Source organism: Nerophis ophidion, linkage group LG06 (genome assembly GCF_033978795.1).
Source record: "Nerophis ophidion isolate RoL-2023_Sa linkage group LG06, RoL_Noph_v1.0, whole genome shotgun sequence".
NCBI classification, from domain to species: domain Eukaryota; kingdom Metazoa; phylum Chordata; class Actinopteri; order Syngnathiformes; family Syngnathidae; genus Nerophis; species Nerophis ophidion.
In genome coordinates, this window is record NC_084616.1 from 67,946,457 (window position 1) to 67,965,299 (window position 18,843).

Below are 18,843 nucleotides of genomic sequence, written 5' to 3' on the forward strand. Positions count from 1 at the left end.
TCAGAGCAAAGCATTTTTGGTTGGAAAAAAGAGATAAAGAAATAAAATACAGCACTATGTCATTAGTTTCTGATTTATTAAATTGTATAACAGTGCAAAATATTGCTCATTAGTAGTGGTCTTTCTTGAACTATTTGGAAAAAGATATACAAATAACTAAAAACTTGTTAAAAAATAACCAAGTGATTCAATTATAAATAACGATTTCTACACATAAAAGTAATCATCAACTTAAAGTGCCCTCTTTGGGGATTGTAATAGAGATCCATCTGGATTCATCAATTTAATTCTAAACATTTCTTCACAAAAAAATAAAAAATAAAAATCATCAATATTTATGGAACATGTCCACAAAAAATCTAGCTGCCAACACTGAATATTGCATTGTTGTATTTCTTTTCACAGTTTATGAACTTACATTCATATTTTGTTGAAGTATTATTCAATAAATATATTTATAAAGGATTTTTGAATTGTTGCTATTTTTACAATATTTTTAAAAAAATGTCACGTACCCCCTGGCATACCTTCAAGTACCCCCAGGGGTACACGTACCCCCATTTGAGAACCACTGGCGTATAGGACAAATAAAAGTGTGAATCGATCTATAAATTGGTGGTGTCGACATCAAGGGTAATAATCAGAATATGATTGATACTAGAATGATCGGATTAATATTTTTATTTCCTAAAAATCTTTTTTGTTTGTTTTTGTTTATGTTTACAAATTCAGCACGAAAGGCAAACAATTGTACTATTGACTTTGTTTTGCTTGTACAATTGTATTTTAATAAAAGAACATTTAAAAAAATAATTAAAACATTGTGCTGATATTGTTAAAATTTCAGCACTTGCAATAAATAAATGTAATAATTTAGAGTTAATATATGTGATCGGTATTGATCTCACTCATGGATGATCGGAATCGGCAGAATAAATCCCTGATTGGAACATCTACTATCCATATCATTGCCGTGTATTATAAATATTAGGGGTTTAACGGTACACCATAATCACAGCTTGGTACATACCTCTGTTTTAGGTTCATAGTAAATTTTTAGGTACTGTGAGTGAACAAAATGGCAAACATAAATCTGCTTAGTTTTTGTGGGAACAGCTTTGATGATTTTTAAACAATGGCAGCCCATTGCTTTCGTCTGATCTACTTGTCTTCATCCTTACACATATTTCATCGGGGGTGGCCATCCACCCATCCATCAATTTTCTACCGCTTATTCCCTCTCGGGGTCGCGGGGGGTGCTGGCGCCTATCTCAGTTACAGTCGGGCGGAAGGCGGTGTACACCCTGGACAAGTCGCCACCTCATCGCAGGGCCAACACAGATAGACAGACCACATTCACACACTAGGGCCAATTTTAGTGTTGCCAATCAACCTATCCCCAGGTGCATGTCTTTGGAGGTGGGAGGAAGCCGGAGTACCCGGAGGGAACCCACGCATTCACGGGGAGAACATGCAAACTCCACACAGAAAGATCCCAAGCCTGGATTTGAACCCAGGACTGCAGGACCTTCGTATTGTGAGGCAGACGCACTAACCCCTCTGCCACCGTGAAGCCCAATTGTTACCAAACAGGTGGCTTTAATGACGGAAGAGGGTTTTTAAGCTCTGGCTTCTCTTTGGCATTATTGCTGAATCGCTAGCCAAGGCTGGACTACAGTGTATTTGTTTACTGTGTAGACATGTGAGAAATCAGTACACGTCTGTACCGTACTGAGAGTTCCATAACAAAAACTCAGGATTTGAAATACATGTACCGTTACACCCCTAACTATACATGCAATTACTTAGAATTGTAAATGTATTCATTGCACAATGCAGATACAATACCATATTCATGTCTATGCCATTGGTGTACGTCCAGGCGTGCTCAAAGTATTCCTCGAGCCGTTGCCTGAGGGGGTTCGGGATCTGGTGGAAGCGGATGAATTCTTTGACGCGAAGCATCTGGAGGTGGTAACGGGCAGTACTGGAATACAACCTCTGGATGATGGCCGACACATTCCCGAAGATGCTTGCGTACATGAGAGCTAAGGGACAAATGAGGTCAAGTGAGGGTTCCTGGACAATCTGTAGCAGATGAAGGTCAGTATTGTATTGAAAAACTGTGAACAACACATGTTCTCACTTGGTTCCTTACTTTTTTACTAAGCACAACAGCAGCACATATCCTGGCCCTACTTTAGTAATTAGTACAAATATTCTGAACTTGGTAAATATATTAAAATATACTGTACATTATTTCAATCATCCATTACCAACATTCATTAACAAATGCATACAAATTTAAACCATTTGACGTAAAAGACTTTCGGCATACCAAAAATTTAAACCGAGATTAGCTGCTTGTACATCTACTTGTGACCTTTAAGACATTAATACTGTATCAATGCATGATAATAAAGGATTGTTCAACCTGTGGGAGTTTGTTGATATGGTTTTCCTTATGTGAAGATATTTTTGTCTAGATACTTTTGTTTTCATATATTTTCTTATACTACTAACTAGGAGTGTGAGAAAAAATCGATTCAAATACGAATCGCGATTCTCACGTTCTACGATTCAGAATCGATTCTCTTTTTTTTATTAATCGTTTTTTTTATCAATCTAACAAACCAATACACAGCAATACCATAACAATGCAATCCAATTCCAAAACCGAACCTGACCCAGCAACACTCAGAACTGCAATAAACAGAGCAATTGAGGAGACACAAACACGACACAGAACAAACCAAAAGTAAGGAAACAAAAATGAATATTATCAACAACAGTATCAATATTAGTTATAATTTTAGCATAGCAGTGATTAAAAATCCCTCATTGACATTATCATTAGACATTTATAAAAATAAAAAAAAAGAACAATAGTGTCACAGTGGCTTACACTTGCATCGCATCTCATAAACTGTGTCCAATGTTTCACAAAGATAAAATAGGTCATATTTTTGGTTTGTTTAATAGTTAAAACAAATTTACATTATTGCAATCAGTTGATAAAACATTGTCCTTTACAATTATAAAAGCTTGTTTAAAAAAATCTACTACTCTGCTAGCATGTCAGCAGACTGGGGTAGATCCTGCTGAAATCCTATGTATTGAATGAATACAGACTCATTTTGAATCGGACAAATATTGCTTTTTGAATCTAGAATCGTGTTGAATCGAAAAAAAATCGATATATAATCGAATCACGACCCCAAGAATCAATATAGAATCGAATCATGGGACACCCGAAGATTCGCAGCCCTACTACTAACAATAAAAACCTCTTAGACCTCGTGCAATTAGCATTTAAGTGGTCACGTTCCGTTTTTCCTTCCTGTCTATCATTATGTATTTACTCCTCTGAATGATTTGCTTTGGTTTTTCCTCACTTCCGGTGCAAGGTGGAACAATGAGGCAAACTTGCGGTGGTCCCAAAATAGTTTCTCTTCATCTTCCTTCATGCTACTTTGTATTACGCCAATGATGGTGACAGCAGCCTTTCGTCCTTCGCCGCCTCCAACATTTTTCATCACTAATTAAACCATTTCTATTCCTGTTTTGGTGATACACATTCTGTTGTGCTGCCATTTTTCTGTTTTCTCGTTTTTCTTGCCAGCCTCCTGCTTTGCTCTTTTGGCTATTTACATGTTTTATTCTTGACCTACTAATTTGTCTGCATTATTGAAATCCCTTGTTTCCTAGATGAGTGTTTCTCAACTGCTTTGTCAGACTGCAGCTTATCCGCGACCTTAATGAGAATAAGCGGTATAGAAAATGGATAGATGGATAGTTTACAGTTTCAGTATCCCATAAAATGTGAAAATGTGTGACCAAACAAAAGTGAAGTCTTGTAAACTACCGGTTGACACAATAATTTAAAAAATTAACTGCATAAACATCCTGAGTCTTGAATTGGTCTTTTTGTTTAATCCTGATATCAAATAACTATTGCACGTTATTCACATTTTTGAGATGCGCGACTAAGAACGTCTTGCAAACAAACAACTCCTGAATGCGAATCAGTTCTCTCTTTTACTTTTAAGAGCCAATTCATATACTCGACTCGTCCATGGATATCACTTTTCCAGCAGGCAAAATGCCCCGCTGTGACCAAAATCACCGACCAAGAGCATCCTGTTTTTACTGCACTTTGTTCCTATGGACAAACACACCTTTCATTAGAAGAGCGGGTGTAACAATAGATCGATATATTGATGGATCAATTTACATTCCCAAATTTCAACTACATTGACCTGTGCTCGGCAAGCTTGCTGTCCAGAAGATTCTGTAGGGATGGATCAATACTTGTTTCCCCACACCTGGTATGCTGTTCTTTATCAGCGACACCAGTGCAGAAAACCGATACTGTATGACCAGGTCGAGGGAATTTTTTTTCGCAGGTAAATCTCTACTGTTCAAATGTTGCTGACTGTACTTTTATTGAAAATTGCTTTCATGTAGAAAATTACAGCAGAAAAGTTCGCATCTTGCTAATTCAACCTTAAGTGTTTGGTTGCACGTTTATTCGAATAAGATGTGAACGCATTGGCCATTCATTGTTTGTTTGTTTGTATCCAAAATTTTTGCCTAATTTCTTTACAAGAAATTATGAGAATATAGGAAACTTCCTCCGCAGTGTCCAACATCCAGTATTTATTTTAGTAACACTAGTTGATTTTTTTGGGGGGGCTAAAAAGTTACTAAAGCAATTTCAACTCACTGAATTGTTTCAACTTCCTAAAAGTTATATTTTCCAAAACAAAAAATATATCAAAAAAGCTAGCTGTACATTCCAAATCAATGTGGAATGCACTCCCAACAGGTATAAAAGTAAGTGCATCTCTTTTCCCTTTCAAAACCGCTCTAAAACAACACCTCCAGGCAACGTCAACCCTTAACTAATACCCTCCTCCATTCACATCCCATCTCCCCAAATTATAAATAACCTAATGTAAATAATCAAATGTATTTCTAATGTATATTTTCTTGTTCTTATGCTATCAGAACTCACTATGTTCTCTGCTGGCTGTACTTATCCTACTAAGTAAGACCTACACTGTTTCAATGTCCATTTCTCTGTTGATACAATTGTTGATGACTGAAGTACTGATATCAACCAAAGCTCCTCATCCCACCCCCCGGATTGTAAATAATGTAAATAATTCAATGTATATACTATGATGATTAACTTGTGTGATGACTGTATTATGCTGATAGTATATATTTGTACCATGAATTGATTAACGTGGACCCCGACTTAAAAAAGTTGAAAAACTTATTCAGATGGTACCATTTAGTGGTCAATTGTACGGAATATGTACTGAACTGTGCAATCTACTAATAAAATTGTCAATCAAAAAGCTTTTTGCAATTTCACAGAACATGTTATCTTTAAGTTTCTCTTTATGTTTCACAATTTCAGCAGAGCATCTTCGGCAACGCAAAAGCGCGGAAAATTTTACAAGCAGACAGTGTGTAGACAGACAAGGGAGAATGGACACATTTTGGCTTAAAAAACTAACGATAAGGTAAATCTATAAACACTGAAGCGCCGCTCAGCAAGAGGTGTTTTAAAACATGGCTAACAAGCTAGTGCCTAATGTCCATCCGCAGTATTTTAGCTACTTCTAAATCACTAACCCTCACCTCCATGGCGACAAATAAAGTAAGTTTCTTACAAGTATCATCTCTGCAGGACGAGGGATGGATAAAGATGCTTTACTACACACCGTAGGAGTGTACAATAGCTCAACGCTAACAACAAGCTAGCACTAAACAAATGCCATGAGTGGATCTACAACTGACATTCACTGTAATGATAACAAGTACAAAACTATATATAGTCGATAACAATGATTACATCAATATGTTTAGTGTAACAATAACTTTTTTCCTTTTAAAAAAAAATATACATTACGTTTAGAAACTCAGGAATTACGTACATGGACACATGAGGACTTTTTAAAATACGATGAATGTATGACACTGTAACTAGTTGGTATCGGATTGATATTGTATCAGACAAAACTAATGTAAAGCATCTAAACAGAAGAATAAGTGTTTATTACATTTTAACATAAGGGTGGATAGAACATGTTAAAACCGAAAATAACCAGATATTAACAGCAAATGAACAAGTAGATTAACAATCCATTTTCTGCCGCTTGTCCCTCATAAATTTGACAAAATAATACAATGAGAAATGACAATATGTGACTGCATACATCAGCCTTTGTTTGCTTTATTATTACTAAAAGAAAAGTATGTTCACTATTTTATTCAGGGCCAAAATTGTTCTTCGATTCCAATATGAAACATATGTTTAAAGTACTATAAGATTTTTTTTTTTTTTTTTTATAAAATAAAGCCAATAAAGTCATTTTTTGTGGTCCCCTTCATTTAGAATAGTAACAACATGTATCAAAATAAATTTTGGTACCAGTACTAAAATATTGGTATTGGGACAACCCTAGTCCCAAGCCATTATCAGGAAATAGCGTGCAATGATGTCATAATTATTCAAAAAGGTAGGAATCAGTGTACAGTACTCCAATTTAGATAGAAGCAGTATTCCGATTGGTTTACTCACATCCAATGAGCATGACGCAGATAGAAAAGATCTTCTCCGAGTTGGTGTTAGGGGAGACGTTGCCAAACCCAACGCTGGTCAGACTGCTGAAGGTGAAGTATAATGCCGTGACGTACTTGTCTTTGATGGACGGCCCTGAGCTTGGGTCACTGTAGTTGTACACTTTCCCTAGGATGGAAAAATCACAGCATGAGAAAACACTTAAAATTAAATAATTACTTTAGTACAAGTCACCTATGGACACGCCCAAGTTGTCCAGCCAGCCAATCTTGTGCTCCAAGTAAGGTTTCTCCACATTCCCAATGGCATACCAGATGCAAGCCAGCCAATGAGCGATGAGGGCAAAAATACACATAAGCAGCATTAGCACGGCAGCGCCGTACTCTGAGTAACGGTCCAGCTTGCGTGCAACTCGTACCAGTCGCAGGAGGCGGGCCGTCTTTAGGAGACCAATCAGGGTGGTGGTCTGAGATGCAACATAAGGACAGTACAAATGAATACAAACAATGTCAAACTACCTTTATTAGCAGGGGGAAAATGTGGTACTTTGCTGATTTTTTGGAAAGATGTAATTGTACACACAGTGGTTTGGTACACAAGCACAGTCAGGATCCCTCACCGCACTAGAGCGACAAAAAGAAGACCCTGAATTAAACTCCAATGCACAGGCATTAAGAAGGGGGACCGAAGGGTGTGTTCCAACTATTGTGGGATCACACTCCTCAGCCTTCCCGGTAAGGTTTATTCAGGAGTACTGGAGAGGAGACTACGCCGGAGAGTCGAACCTCGGATTCAGGAGGAACAGTGTGGTTTTCGCCCTGGTCGTGGAACTGTGGACCAGCTCTATACTCTTGGCAGGGCTCTTGAGGGTGCATGGGAGTTTGCCCAACCAGTCTACATGTGCTTTGTGGACTTGGAGAAGGCATTCGACCGTGTCCCTCGGGAAGTCCTGTGGGGAGTGCTCAGAGAGTATGGGGTACCGGACTGTCTAATTGTGGCGGTCCGCTCCCTGTATGATCAGTGTCAGAGCTTGGGCCGCATTGCTGGCAGTAAGTCGGACATGTTTCCAGTGAGGGTTGGACTCCGCCAAGGCTGTCCTTTGTCACCGATTTGGTTCATAACTTTTATGGACAGAATTTCTAGCCGCAGTCAAGGCGTTGAGGGGTTCCGGTTTGGTGGCCGCGGGATTAGGTCTCTGCTTTTTGCAGATGATGTGGTCCTGATGGCTTCATCTGGTCGGGATCTTCAGCTCTCACTGGATCGGTTTGCAGCCGAGTGTGAAGCGACCGGAATGAGAATCAGCAACTCAAAGTCCGAGTCCATAGTTCTCGCCCCGAAAAGGGTGGAGTGCCATCTCCGGGTTGGGGTGGAGACCCTGCCCCAAGTGGAGGAGTTCAAGTACCTAGGAGTCTTGTTCAAGAGTGGGGGAAGAGTCGATTGTGAGATCTACAGGCGGATCAGTGTGGCGTCTTCAGTAATGCGGACGTTGTATCGATCCGTTGTGGTGAAGAAAGAGCTGAGCCGGAAGGCGAAGCTCTCAATTTACCGGTCGATCTACGTTCCCATCCTCACCTATGGTCATGAGCTTTGGGTCATGACCGAAAGGACAAGATCACGGGTACAAGCGGCCGAAATGAGTTTCCTCTGCCGGGTGGCGGGGCTCTCCCTTAGAGATAGGGTGAGAAGCTCTGCCATCCGGGAGGAACTCAAAGTAAAGCCGCTGCTCCTCCACATCGAGAGGAGCCAGATGAGGTGGCTCGGGGATCTGGTCAGGATGCCACCCGAACGCCTCCCTAGGGAGGTGTTTAGTGCACGTCCAACCGGTAGGAGGCCACGGGGAAGACCCAGGACACGTTGGGAAGACTGTGTCTCACGGCTGGCCTGAGAACGCCTCGGGATCCCCCGGGAAGAGCTAGACGAAGTGGCTGGGGAGAGGGAAGTCTGGGCTTCCCTGCTTAGGCTGCTGCCCCCGCGACCCGACCTCGGATAAGCGGAAGATGAAGGATGGATGCACAGGCACTGAGTCAGTGGGCAAGAAGTAATGCTATCCCAGCCTGTCACCTCTCAACGCTGGCACGAGCCCAGGTTGTTTTCCTACCAGAGATGTGGCATTCCATTTGTCTCAAACTAGCTTCTGCAGCCAGGGATCGGACGCACTAGGTCCCTGTTTTCGGCTGCCACCACCCACCTGACTCCTTTGGGTTGTGAAACCAATGAAGGTGCTGTTAGATATAGATGACAAATTAAATATTTTCAAACAATGCCTATTTTTATTTCGTGGCGCAGTTGAAGAGTGGCCGTGCGCAACCCGAGGGTCCCTGGTTCAATCCCCACCTAGTACCAACTTAGTCTAGTTTGTTGTGTCCTGAGCAAGACACTTTACCCTTGCTCCTGATGGGTGCTGGTTAGCGCCTTACATGGCAGCTCCCTCCATCAGTGTGTGAATGGGTAAATGTGGAAGGCTTTATGGTGAAATATTTTGTAATTGCGCTCAACAAAAAAACTACAGAGACAAAGTCACAAACACAGGGGATTCATTGTTTGGGCTTGCCGTTCCACAGAATGATACAGGGGCAAACAGATCTGACTGTAATGCGCAATGTTTGGCCGTACAACAACCGAAACAGTGTACGAAAAGCGGGAAGAAACATTGCTAAAATTTTTGGCGTGAACCGAATCGTAAAAAAAAAGGGGGCACACGAAAACCTAAGTAGCACTGTATTGATATTTCAGCACAATGTGCAATATTCTATACAAGTCTTGAGTGTCTCACCTCATCTGATCCGGATCCAAAGATGAGCAGGTCAAAGGGGATGGCAGCCACCATGTCTATGAGGAACCAGCCTTTAAAGTAGTGGATGGCTATTTTGCCCGGGTGGCTAACCACCTCCTCGTTGATGTTGACGTATGTGGTCCTGAAGTTTATGAGGATGTCTACGATGAACATGATGTCCACGATCAAGTCCACAACATTAAGCGGCGAGCAGGAGTAACCGCATTCCTGCCTTATCTGCTCCTCCAGGTCGTTGAGAAGGAAGGCGGCGGAGTAGGGTGTAAAGATGGCGGTGTAAATGACCAGCAGTAGGATGAGCCAGTCCCACACAGCTTTGAAGGGGCTGTAGTGAAGGATGGTAAACTTGTCCATCCTTTGTGTTTGAAGCTTGTACTCAGGCAGCACATCAGCACCCAGCGAAAGAACCTGTTGACAAACAATTACGACTCATGGGCTTAGGCCTGTCACTTTTTTTTGTTTCCCTTTGGACGTTGATCTTGTATTCGTTCTCCCACTTGTGTACTTTTTGTGCTCCCCAAGTTCAGACTCCCAGACTTGCCTCAGTGCTTCACTTCACAAAGGCTAATTGGCAATTAGTCGTGCATTTACGCAGAATGGCTCTGGCAGGAAGACACTGTATTGTACTGCCTTACAGACTTTCTGGACTGCAAGAAACGGCTCCATCTTTTGTCATTTCTTACATATTCCAAGTTTTTTCAGTTTTGTCTGGGTTTAGGACACTCAGTCTTCCTGCTTGACTCTTAACTTTCGCCTCAGTTATTTTTTCATCAATAATTTACCCATTTTATTCATACTGACTGATCTTTTGCACACTCTTATCCTTTGTTAAATATTGTTAGTGATAGTGATTAATTTGATATTTTTTCTTTTTCTAAATATTACAAAATCTTTTTTTTCTTTATTTTTGTTGTTTACAAACACAGGGAACAAATCCATTGCTGCAGGAGGGCAAAGACCCACATAATTTAAAAGGGAGCCAACAGTAGTTTTGCATTTGTTAGTATTGAATATAAGTATTTAATACCACAAATTGAATATTTCAACTGATTTAAAACAATACTTGTACATTACATTTAATAAAGCAAACTTTGTAAACATGTCTTGTTGTTGTTTACTTTAGTTATTTGCTGAAAAACATTTTCTGTTCCAAATACTTTGACACTGGGTACAACCATACTTGCCAACCTTGAGACCTCCGATTTCGGGAGGTGGGGGGTGTGGTCAGGGGTGGGGCGGGGGCAAACAAAACTGTGTTTAGATAATTGATACTTCAAACTTGCATAAATAAATCTTAAGGAATATAACATAACTTGGCTTCTGAGAGCTTCAAAATGTAACGAATAAAATGCTAAAGTTGTTGATAAACAAGCAATTATTTTGATAATTAAATGTGGTCATTTTAAATGAATTATGATCATTCAAAATTAATTACTTCATATATGTTTATTTTAATGTATAATTCTATGGCTGGATGCAATAAGGACTCAGAAAAAATACAAATAGAAATACAATTAATTTTGTTTTTAGCAAAATACCTTGTATAGTAAAAATGTATTTATTTATTTATTTTTTTAATTAATTAATATATTTATTTTGACGGCGTGTTTGAGGGACGGCGTGGCGCAGTGGCCGTGCGCAACCCGAGGGTCACTGGTTCAAATCCCACCTACAACCAACCTCGCCACGTCCGTTGTGTCCTGAGCAAGACACTTCACCCTTGCTCCTGATGGGTGCTGGTTGGCGCCGTGCATGGCAGCTCCCTCCATCAGTGTGTGAATGTGTGTGTGAATGGGTAAATGTGGAAGTAGTGTCAAAGCGCTTTGAGTACCTTGAAGGTAGAAAAGCGCTATACAAGTACAACCCATTTATCATTTATTTTCAGGTAAGATAAACATAATAATACAATTTATCTCTAGTCTGGATGATTTAGTTCTTGTCACCCTGCTGTCCTCCCGACTCTTCCCCATGGATGGCTCCATGAGCTGGGCAAACGCCTGGAGATGCCCTACGTCAGTGGTCCCCAACCTTTTTGTAACTGCGGACCGGTCAACGAATTAAATTTTGTCCGACGGAGGTTAATAAAAAAATACGTGTGCTTACGGATTATATCCCTTGCAGACTGTATTGATATATATTGTAGGAACCAGAAATAGTAATAACAGAAAGAAACAACCCTTTTGTGTGAATGAGTGTGAATGTGTGTAAATGGGGTAGGGAGGTTTGTTGGGTTTGGTGCACAAATTGTAAGTGTATCCTGTGTTTTTTATGTTGATTTAATAAAATTAAAAAAATAAATACTTTTTTTTTTTTTTTTGTGCGGTACCAATGGATCCACGGACCGGTGGTTGGAGACCACTGCCCTACGTCAACAACACGGTCGGCGGCCCGCCGGTGCGCAGCTCGTACATCGCCGCCCTGTACTTCACCCTCAGCAGCCTGACCAGCGTCAGCTTTAAATGTGTGCGCCAACACGGACGCCAGGAAGATCTTCTCCATATGCACCATGGTCATCGGCGGTATGCCGGACGCCTCGTATGGAATAACGTGATTGGGAAGGCACACTGCTTATATCGTGGGAAAGTGGACGTGAAAAAAGGCTGTCCTCACTCAGGTCCCCATGGAGCTGGAGGGGGCGTGGCTTCCATCTGCGGCTGAAAACCGGGAGATTTTGGGGATAATATTTGTCCCAGGAGGTTTTCAGGAGAGGTGCTGAATTTCGGGAGTCTCCCGGAAAATTCGGGAGGGTTGGCAAGTATGGGGACAACATTGAGAATGTATTGCTTATAATTGGATCAGATCTGACACCAAAAATACTAATCAGGAAATCCCTAGCAATTATTATTGAACATAAGTCTGATTTTACTTACATCATTTAAACTCGTAGTTTAAAGTCTGGACGTAATATCTGCAATAATGCGTCATCATGCTGTGCCACCTATATTCGAACGTCATGAAAATCAAGTGCCACTTCGTTGGCGATAAGGATGGTTCTGCCATACACTCGCATAACCTTACCTGCGTGACTTTATCCGTGACATTATGCGTGCGCTCTTTGACCTTAGCTGCAATAATGGTTTTCTCAGAAGACGAGGGGGAGGAGTACTTCTTCTCATTGTTGGCTTCCGAGAAGTTAAGTGTGATGAGTGGAATCTTGTTGATTGCACTATACTTGTTGAGGTTGGAGTCGGAGGTAGACCCGAGCAGACTTGATTTGATCCTTCTGAGAGGCCCTGGAAAAGAAATAATGAGTTGATATTAGATCCCCTGAGAAGAATGGAGTAACAGACGACATGCTGAAACATGAGCACTGCACAGTAACTGAAGCATCAGCAGTCAAAAAGTAGGACACCTTAACACTAAATGACATTTGTGGCGTCGCCTATTGATTATGCTGAAAATACTTTGGAAGACATAGAAAAAAAATCCACTCACGCACGAGAACATGCAAACTCCAAACATAAATGGCCTGCACATACTACTACTATAGTATGTTACTCTAGCAAATACAAAATATTTTGAAGGTTGCAAAAATATATAGGTTAGTTTCAATAATAACAGTATGTTAAAATATAAGTTTACTAAGTTGGAACACCTACATATTCTGTCAAATTGACAAGAAGATAAAATCATCTTGATCCCAAGTAATTTTGGTTTAATGAACAGTCAAAGCATCTTCGGAGAGTAGTAAAGGGGAGCAGAAAAGATGATTGGCTGCCAGTTGCCACCTCTAAATGACATTGCTACTAGGGCTGGGCGATATATCGATATACTCGATATATCGCGGGTTTGTCTCTTTGCGATATACAAAATGACTATATCGTGATATTAAAGTGTACGTACTCACCAAGTTGCTTTTAGCTGCGGGCATTACACTGCATGCGTTTCCTACTCTTTCTTGTCTCTCCTTCTCACTGAGACTTTAACAAGCGCACCTTCTTACATACGTCACGTTAGCAACGTCACACGCTCCCACGGAGCAGACATGTAGCGACATAGTAACGTTAGCTGTGATGCTAATGGTGTGGTACGAGTGCTAATACGGGAGAGAGAAGGTGTGAATCTGGTAACAAATGGAGGAATAATTAATTCCCAAGAAAACAGCACGGGATACATCGTTTGGCTTCAAGCGGGAATATGTTGAAAATTGATGTGGCAAAAGCGTTGCCACAACAAGTAGCACCACTGCTAATGTAGCATCATTTGGAAAGTCACCCGCTAAAGCAGGGGTCGGCATGCGGCTCTTTGATTACTCTGATGTGGCTCAGCTGCTAAATTGCCACCCACCTCAATTGACGCACGGAGGGGGGGATTTGGTGCTAATGTAGTCAGGAAGAGTGGGATGCATGGGATTCTGGGTATTTTTTCTTTTGTGTTTACGTTGTGTTACAGTGCCGATGTTCTCCCTAAATGTGTTTGTCATTCTTGTTTGGTGTGGGTTCACAGTCTGGCGCATATTAGTAAGAGTGTTAACGTTGTTTAAATCACAACCCTCAGTGTAACCTGTATGGCTGTTGAACAAGTATGTCTTGCAATCGTTTGCGTGTGTCAGCAGAAGCCTCGTATGACATGTGACTGGGCTGATTGGACGTGTTGTAGAGGGCGTCAAAGGTAGCACCTTCATAGGTTGCCCTTATTATTGTTAATCGACGGAAATTCTGCAAACATTCGCGAGAATGGTTGATCTGAAATACGGTAGTCTCTCGGAATAATCGGGATGGTTGACAAGTGTGATGCTGTCAAGCGGCATTCATAAAAAACTTGCAGGCCGCACCATCATTAAATTTTCATTTTAAGGTGCGGGCCGCGTGTCTGAGACCCCTGGTTTATACATAGCACAAAGTTAAAAAAAAACTCCGTATGCAGAGTTATTTCATTTTAAATTTCAAAAGAGTTTTGTGGCTCCCATTGATTTCTTTATTTAGCGAAACGGGTCAAAATGGCTCTTCGAGTGGTAAAGGTTGCCGACCCCTGCGCTAAAGAATGAAGACAGCTTGAAACTGTGCATGTCAACATCTCCGTTCGGTGCCACAACAAAATGCCAAAGCAGGAACCTACCACATAGCGTAAGACATATACTATTTCGTATTGGTTTGTGCAGCCCTTTGAGACACTAGTGATTTAGGGCTATATAAATGAACATTGATTGATTGATTGATATGCAGCTCATTTTTATGTGACACTTATTGAAATATCTTGTGTGACATCATGCACAAAAGTGCACTTTGTTTGTTTTTAACTATTGTAGTGGTGTTCTGTACAAAAAGTACACTTTAATTTAATTTTTTTGATAAGTCATCTTGGTGACATCATTCACAAAAGTGCACTATTAGCTTGTTTTAAAATGTCTCCGACAATCTTGCACATTCTCTTTTGTAAATTACATAAATGTTTGTGCCACAGCTTAATTGTTTAATAAATACACTTTTGGGAAATTGACTTAGTTTTGATTTCCCTTTCTGCATGAAAGTTTAAAATGAGCATATATTAATCCTGTATGAACAAGAATGTTTTAATGTAGACACATAGAATCATCATACTGCTGTGATTATATGCATCAAGTGTTAATTCAGGGCTAAGGCAAAATATCGAGATATATATCGTGTATCGTGACATGGCCTAAAAATATCGAGATATAATTATAAAAGGCCATATCGCCCAGCCCTAATTGCTACCTTACACTTTGCTTCCTCATTACTGCAAAGATGATAATATTACAACGGTACTACCCAGGTCACCAAGTCTGTGTGGCTCCCCCATTCTGTGCTTATCGCCATCTTCTCCACCAAAAGTCTTTCATAAAGGTAAAAGTGATGATAAATGTTTACTATTTTCCTTCATCATGTATTTGTATTCTGCATTTTCTGCACGTAAAACTGTAATTATTGTCTATTGTATGTGTTGATATTTTTGGGTTTTCCTGAACAGAGTATGATTAATCTCTGGTGGACCCTGCCTCTTGCCCAAAGTCAGCTGGGGTAGGCTCCATCTTAGCCACGACCCTAATGAGGATAAGCAGTATAGAACATGCATTGATGGCTGGCACAGAATAATTGGAATAAAATTATTTGTTATGGGAGAAAATGCTCCGGTTTTCGAACAATATGGTCTTCCCAGACCTTCTGGAAAGGGTTGCTAACAAAAACCAAGGTACTACTGTATTCTACACAGTCTAAGATGTGAAGCCGCAGTACAGTCCACCATACTTCTGATGCTACTCCTACTGCCATCGATTTATTTTTTTAAGTGGAGGGACAGCTGAAGTTGAAATATCGCAAACACAACACCAGGTACATGACACTGTAAGTTCACATCATCTTAAAGGAAAGGGAACTTAAGCCATACCGCCAGCAATCCAGGAGCGCGACACTACAAAGCAGGAAAGAGAAAAAGAGAACAGTAACATTATGGAGAGTATGTCTATGAATGTTCTCATTCATCCAGGTCTTTTTTATCTCGGGGCATTCTAAACGGTCGCAACTGCACTGTTTGGTTTGTCTTAAAAGACGTTTCGCCTCGCAGCCAAATAGGCTTCATCAATTGGTGCTCATAGACTAAGATAGGTCAGCTCTAGTCTAGTCTAGATTGGTCAGATATTGACTAGTCTAGCCGGCAAAACTATTGAGTGCATTTTAATTTATCAATTGATTAATTGACTTATTATTTGCCCAGGCTTAACCTAAAGTGATTTAAAAAATTGGGATTTGTAGGAACACTTTCACAAATCCAATGGATTGAAACGTTCAAGGACGCTCTAAGGGAGAGAGTTCTGCTGATTTAAAATATTTTAGGTCAGCACTGTAATCCCTGATTACCCTGTGAGGACTACAATATGTAATTTACTGGAATGCAAATGTTTTGTTATGTACTTTTTATTCTTGTGTACTCTAAAAAAAAGAGCTCTCAGACTATATAAACTGAGGCAAAAAAAAACGGACATAGTTAGGTATGTAATCAATCAAAAGATGGGCAAATTCCCACTGAATCCATGTTACTCATCTTCTACAGATTGATCCAGCATGATTCGACCTGGGGCACAAAACAAGATCCAGAAAAACTAGCTTGGATGAGGTTGGTGTGGAATTTATATTGGCTTCCATGTTCTTCCAAATATCCCACTACTTTCCAGTCCATATTACCTTGGAAACAGTCTGTGTTTTTATGGTAGCTTTGTTTTAACTGAAAGAGAAACAAAGTTAGCATAATATAAATAGTATAAAAATATGAGTATTTGATTGAGGAAAAAAAGTATTTGATCTCAACACGTAACGTGAAATCGGTAAAATGTCTCTTGTCGTTGATCAAAAGGGTTTAAACATGTTATATGGGATTTTGGTGACAGAAACATTACAAAACAGAACGTTTTCACCTCCATGTTTGACAGTAGTGATGCTGTTGGATTTACATTATATCAAATTTTTCTCCGCAGACAAACACCAAAATTTTGCTGTCATGTGACCAAATCACAATCTCCCTGTTGTTTTGTGTGACTTATTCAAGTGTTGATTTTCAAACTTTTCGTCAATTTCAGTCTTGTGCAGGTCTACAATCTTGTCTTTGAGGTTCTTCGATCTTACCTATGGTGGTGAAAAGGTATGAATATTGCATTGATTTTCAAACAATATTACTTTTCAAAAAGTTACAATTTCTTTTAAAAGGCCTGTTAAATGGTACAACAAAAAGAACCAATAGAGTTAGTAAGGTATTACTGTATTAATTTGCCTCAATCAAACAAATTATTTCATACATTTGTTGGTATTTTTCTTGGATTTTTATATTTAGTCTGTCAAAATAAAGCTACCATTAAAATGGACCATTCATATCTTTGTAAAATAAATCTTACAAAGACAACACTCCCCGCCCAGTGTAATTTCATCCTAAAGAGCAAAAAGAAGAGGAAACAGTTATCCCCCCCCCCTCAAATATCTGAAGTTGAGAGGTCCAGGCATTAAGAGGCTCGAGTCAATCAAGCAAAGCATTCCCATTCAGCATAAACCTCTAAAAACACTCATGCAGTAGCATGCTTTCATTGTTCATTCCTGCAATCAACAGCCGCCTTGAAAATGTAACACACACAAGCTCCCGTTTATTACCTTTGATGTTGCGGCCATTGTCTGTAAGATTGGAAAAAGTGTAAGACAAGTGAGAAGAAAAAAAAACCTTCTCAAAATAGAATCTCTCCCAATAAACACGTCATTATTTTGTAGTAGACTTGTGTCAGACCCTGGAGTTATGACATTGCTTTTAGATACAGAAAAAAACCCTCAACGACAAGCCTGAAATATTGATTTTTAATTAGATAATTTAAAAACTTAAAGGAGGGAAAAAATAATAAAAGGGTTGTAACAAAATCTTGTTGCAACCAGAGCCCCTCGCCACCCCAAAGGGAATGAGCGGTAGAAAATGGAGATATATATATATATATATATATATATATATATATATATATATATATATATATATATATATATATACACAAACATACATACATATATATATACATACATACATATATATACATACATATATACATTGACATACATACATATATACATATACATACACACATTGACATACATACATATATACATATATATATACATACATATATATATATATATATATATATATATATATATATATATATATATATACATATATATACACATCTTTTTCCCCAGCCTGTGTTTCGACCTAGTTTATGTCATGCTGTATGTTATGTCAATGATTCTCAACCTTTTTTCAGCGATGTACCCCCTGTGAACATTTTTTTGATTCAAGTACCACCTAATCAGAGTAAAGCATTTTTGGTTGAAAAAAATTATAAGGAAGTAAAATACCGCACTATGTCATCAGTTTCTGATTTATTAAATTGTATAACAGTGCAAACTATTGCTCATTTGTAGTGGTTTTTCTTGAACTATTTGGAAAAAAGATATAAAAATAACTAAAAACTTGTTGAAAAATAAACAAGTGATTCAATTATAAATAAAGATTTCTAGACATAGAAGTAATCATCAACTTAAAGTGTCCTCTTTGGGGATTGTAATAGACATCTGTCTGGATTCATGAACTTAATTCTTAACATATCTTCACAAAAAAAGAAATCTTTAACATCAATATTTATGGAACATGTCCACAAAAAAAATCTAGCTGTCGATGTTGTAAGCACAATATCAACAATACAAATGGGAGCTGCGCATTAATTTAAAAACAGCATTTGATTTATAGTATATGTTGGACAGCTAATGTCATTTGCATGAGACTGAAAAATAAACAAAATGTTTAAAAAAAAAAAATAGAGGAACCAATTAAGTTTGTAAATGTTCAAATGGAGTTAATTTAGATTTTAAATTGTTTCGAGGAAAACTTTACTGTTGATGCACATGTGTACGCATGCTCTGAATGGAGTAGCTCTTTTTGAAAAAACTGCTTATTTCTACAGAACTCCGACCCT

The 18,843-nt window shown here is 39.2% G+C and overlaps 1 protein-coding gene across 3 annotated transcripts in view; it reads right to left on the reverse strand.

Moving 5' to 3' along the window:
- kcnh7 (potassium channel, voltage gated eag related subfamily H, member 7) overlaps window positions 1-18,843 on the reverse strand; it is a 104,093-nt gene that overhangs the window by 33,232 nt on the left and 52,018 nt on the right. For 2 of the 3 annotated variants that reach the window (XM_061904686.1, XM_061904685.1), the window contains exons 5-9: window positions 12,405-12,619; window positions 9,369-9,794; window positions 6,830-7,061; window positions 6,596-6,763; window positions 1,849-2,048 (exon numbers count right to left, since the gene is read on the reverse strand). In XM_061904686.1, the coding sequence (XP_061760670.1) occupies window positions 1,849-2,048; window positions 6,596-6,763; window positions 6,830-7,061; window positions 9,369-9,794; window positions 12,405-12,619 (1,241 nt within the window). The remainder of the gene's footprint in view (window positions 1-1,848; window positions 2,049-6,595; window positions 6,764-6,829; window positions 7,062-9,368; window positions 9,795-12,404; window positions 12,620-18,843) is intronic. The other variant, XM_061904687.1, reaches the window with a different exon arrangement.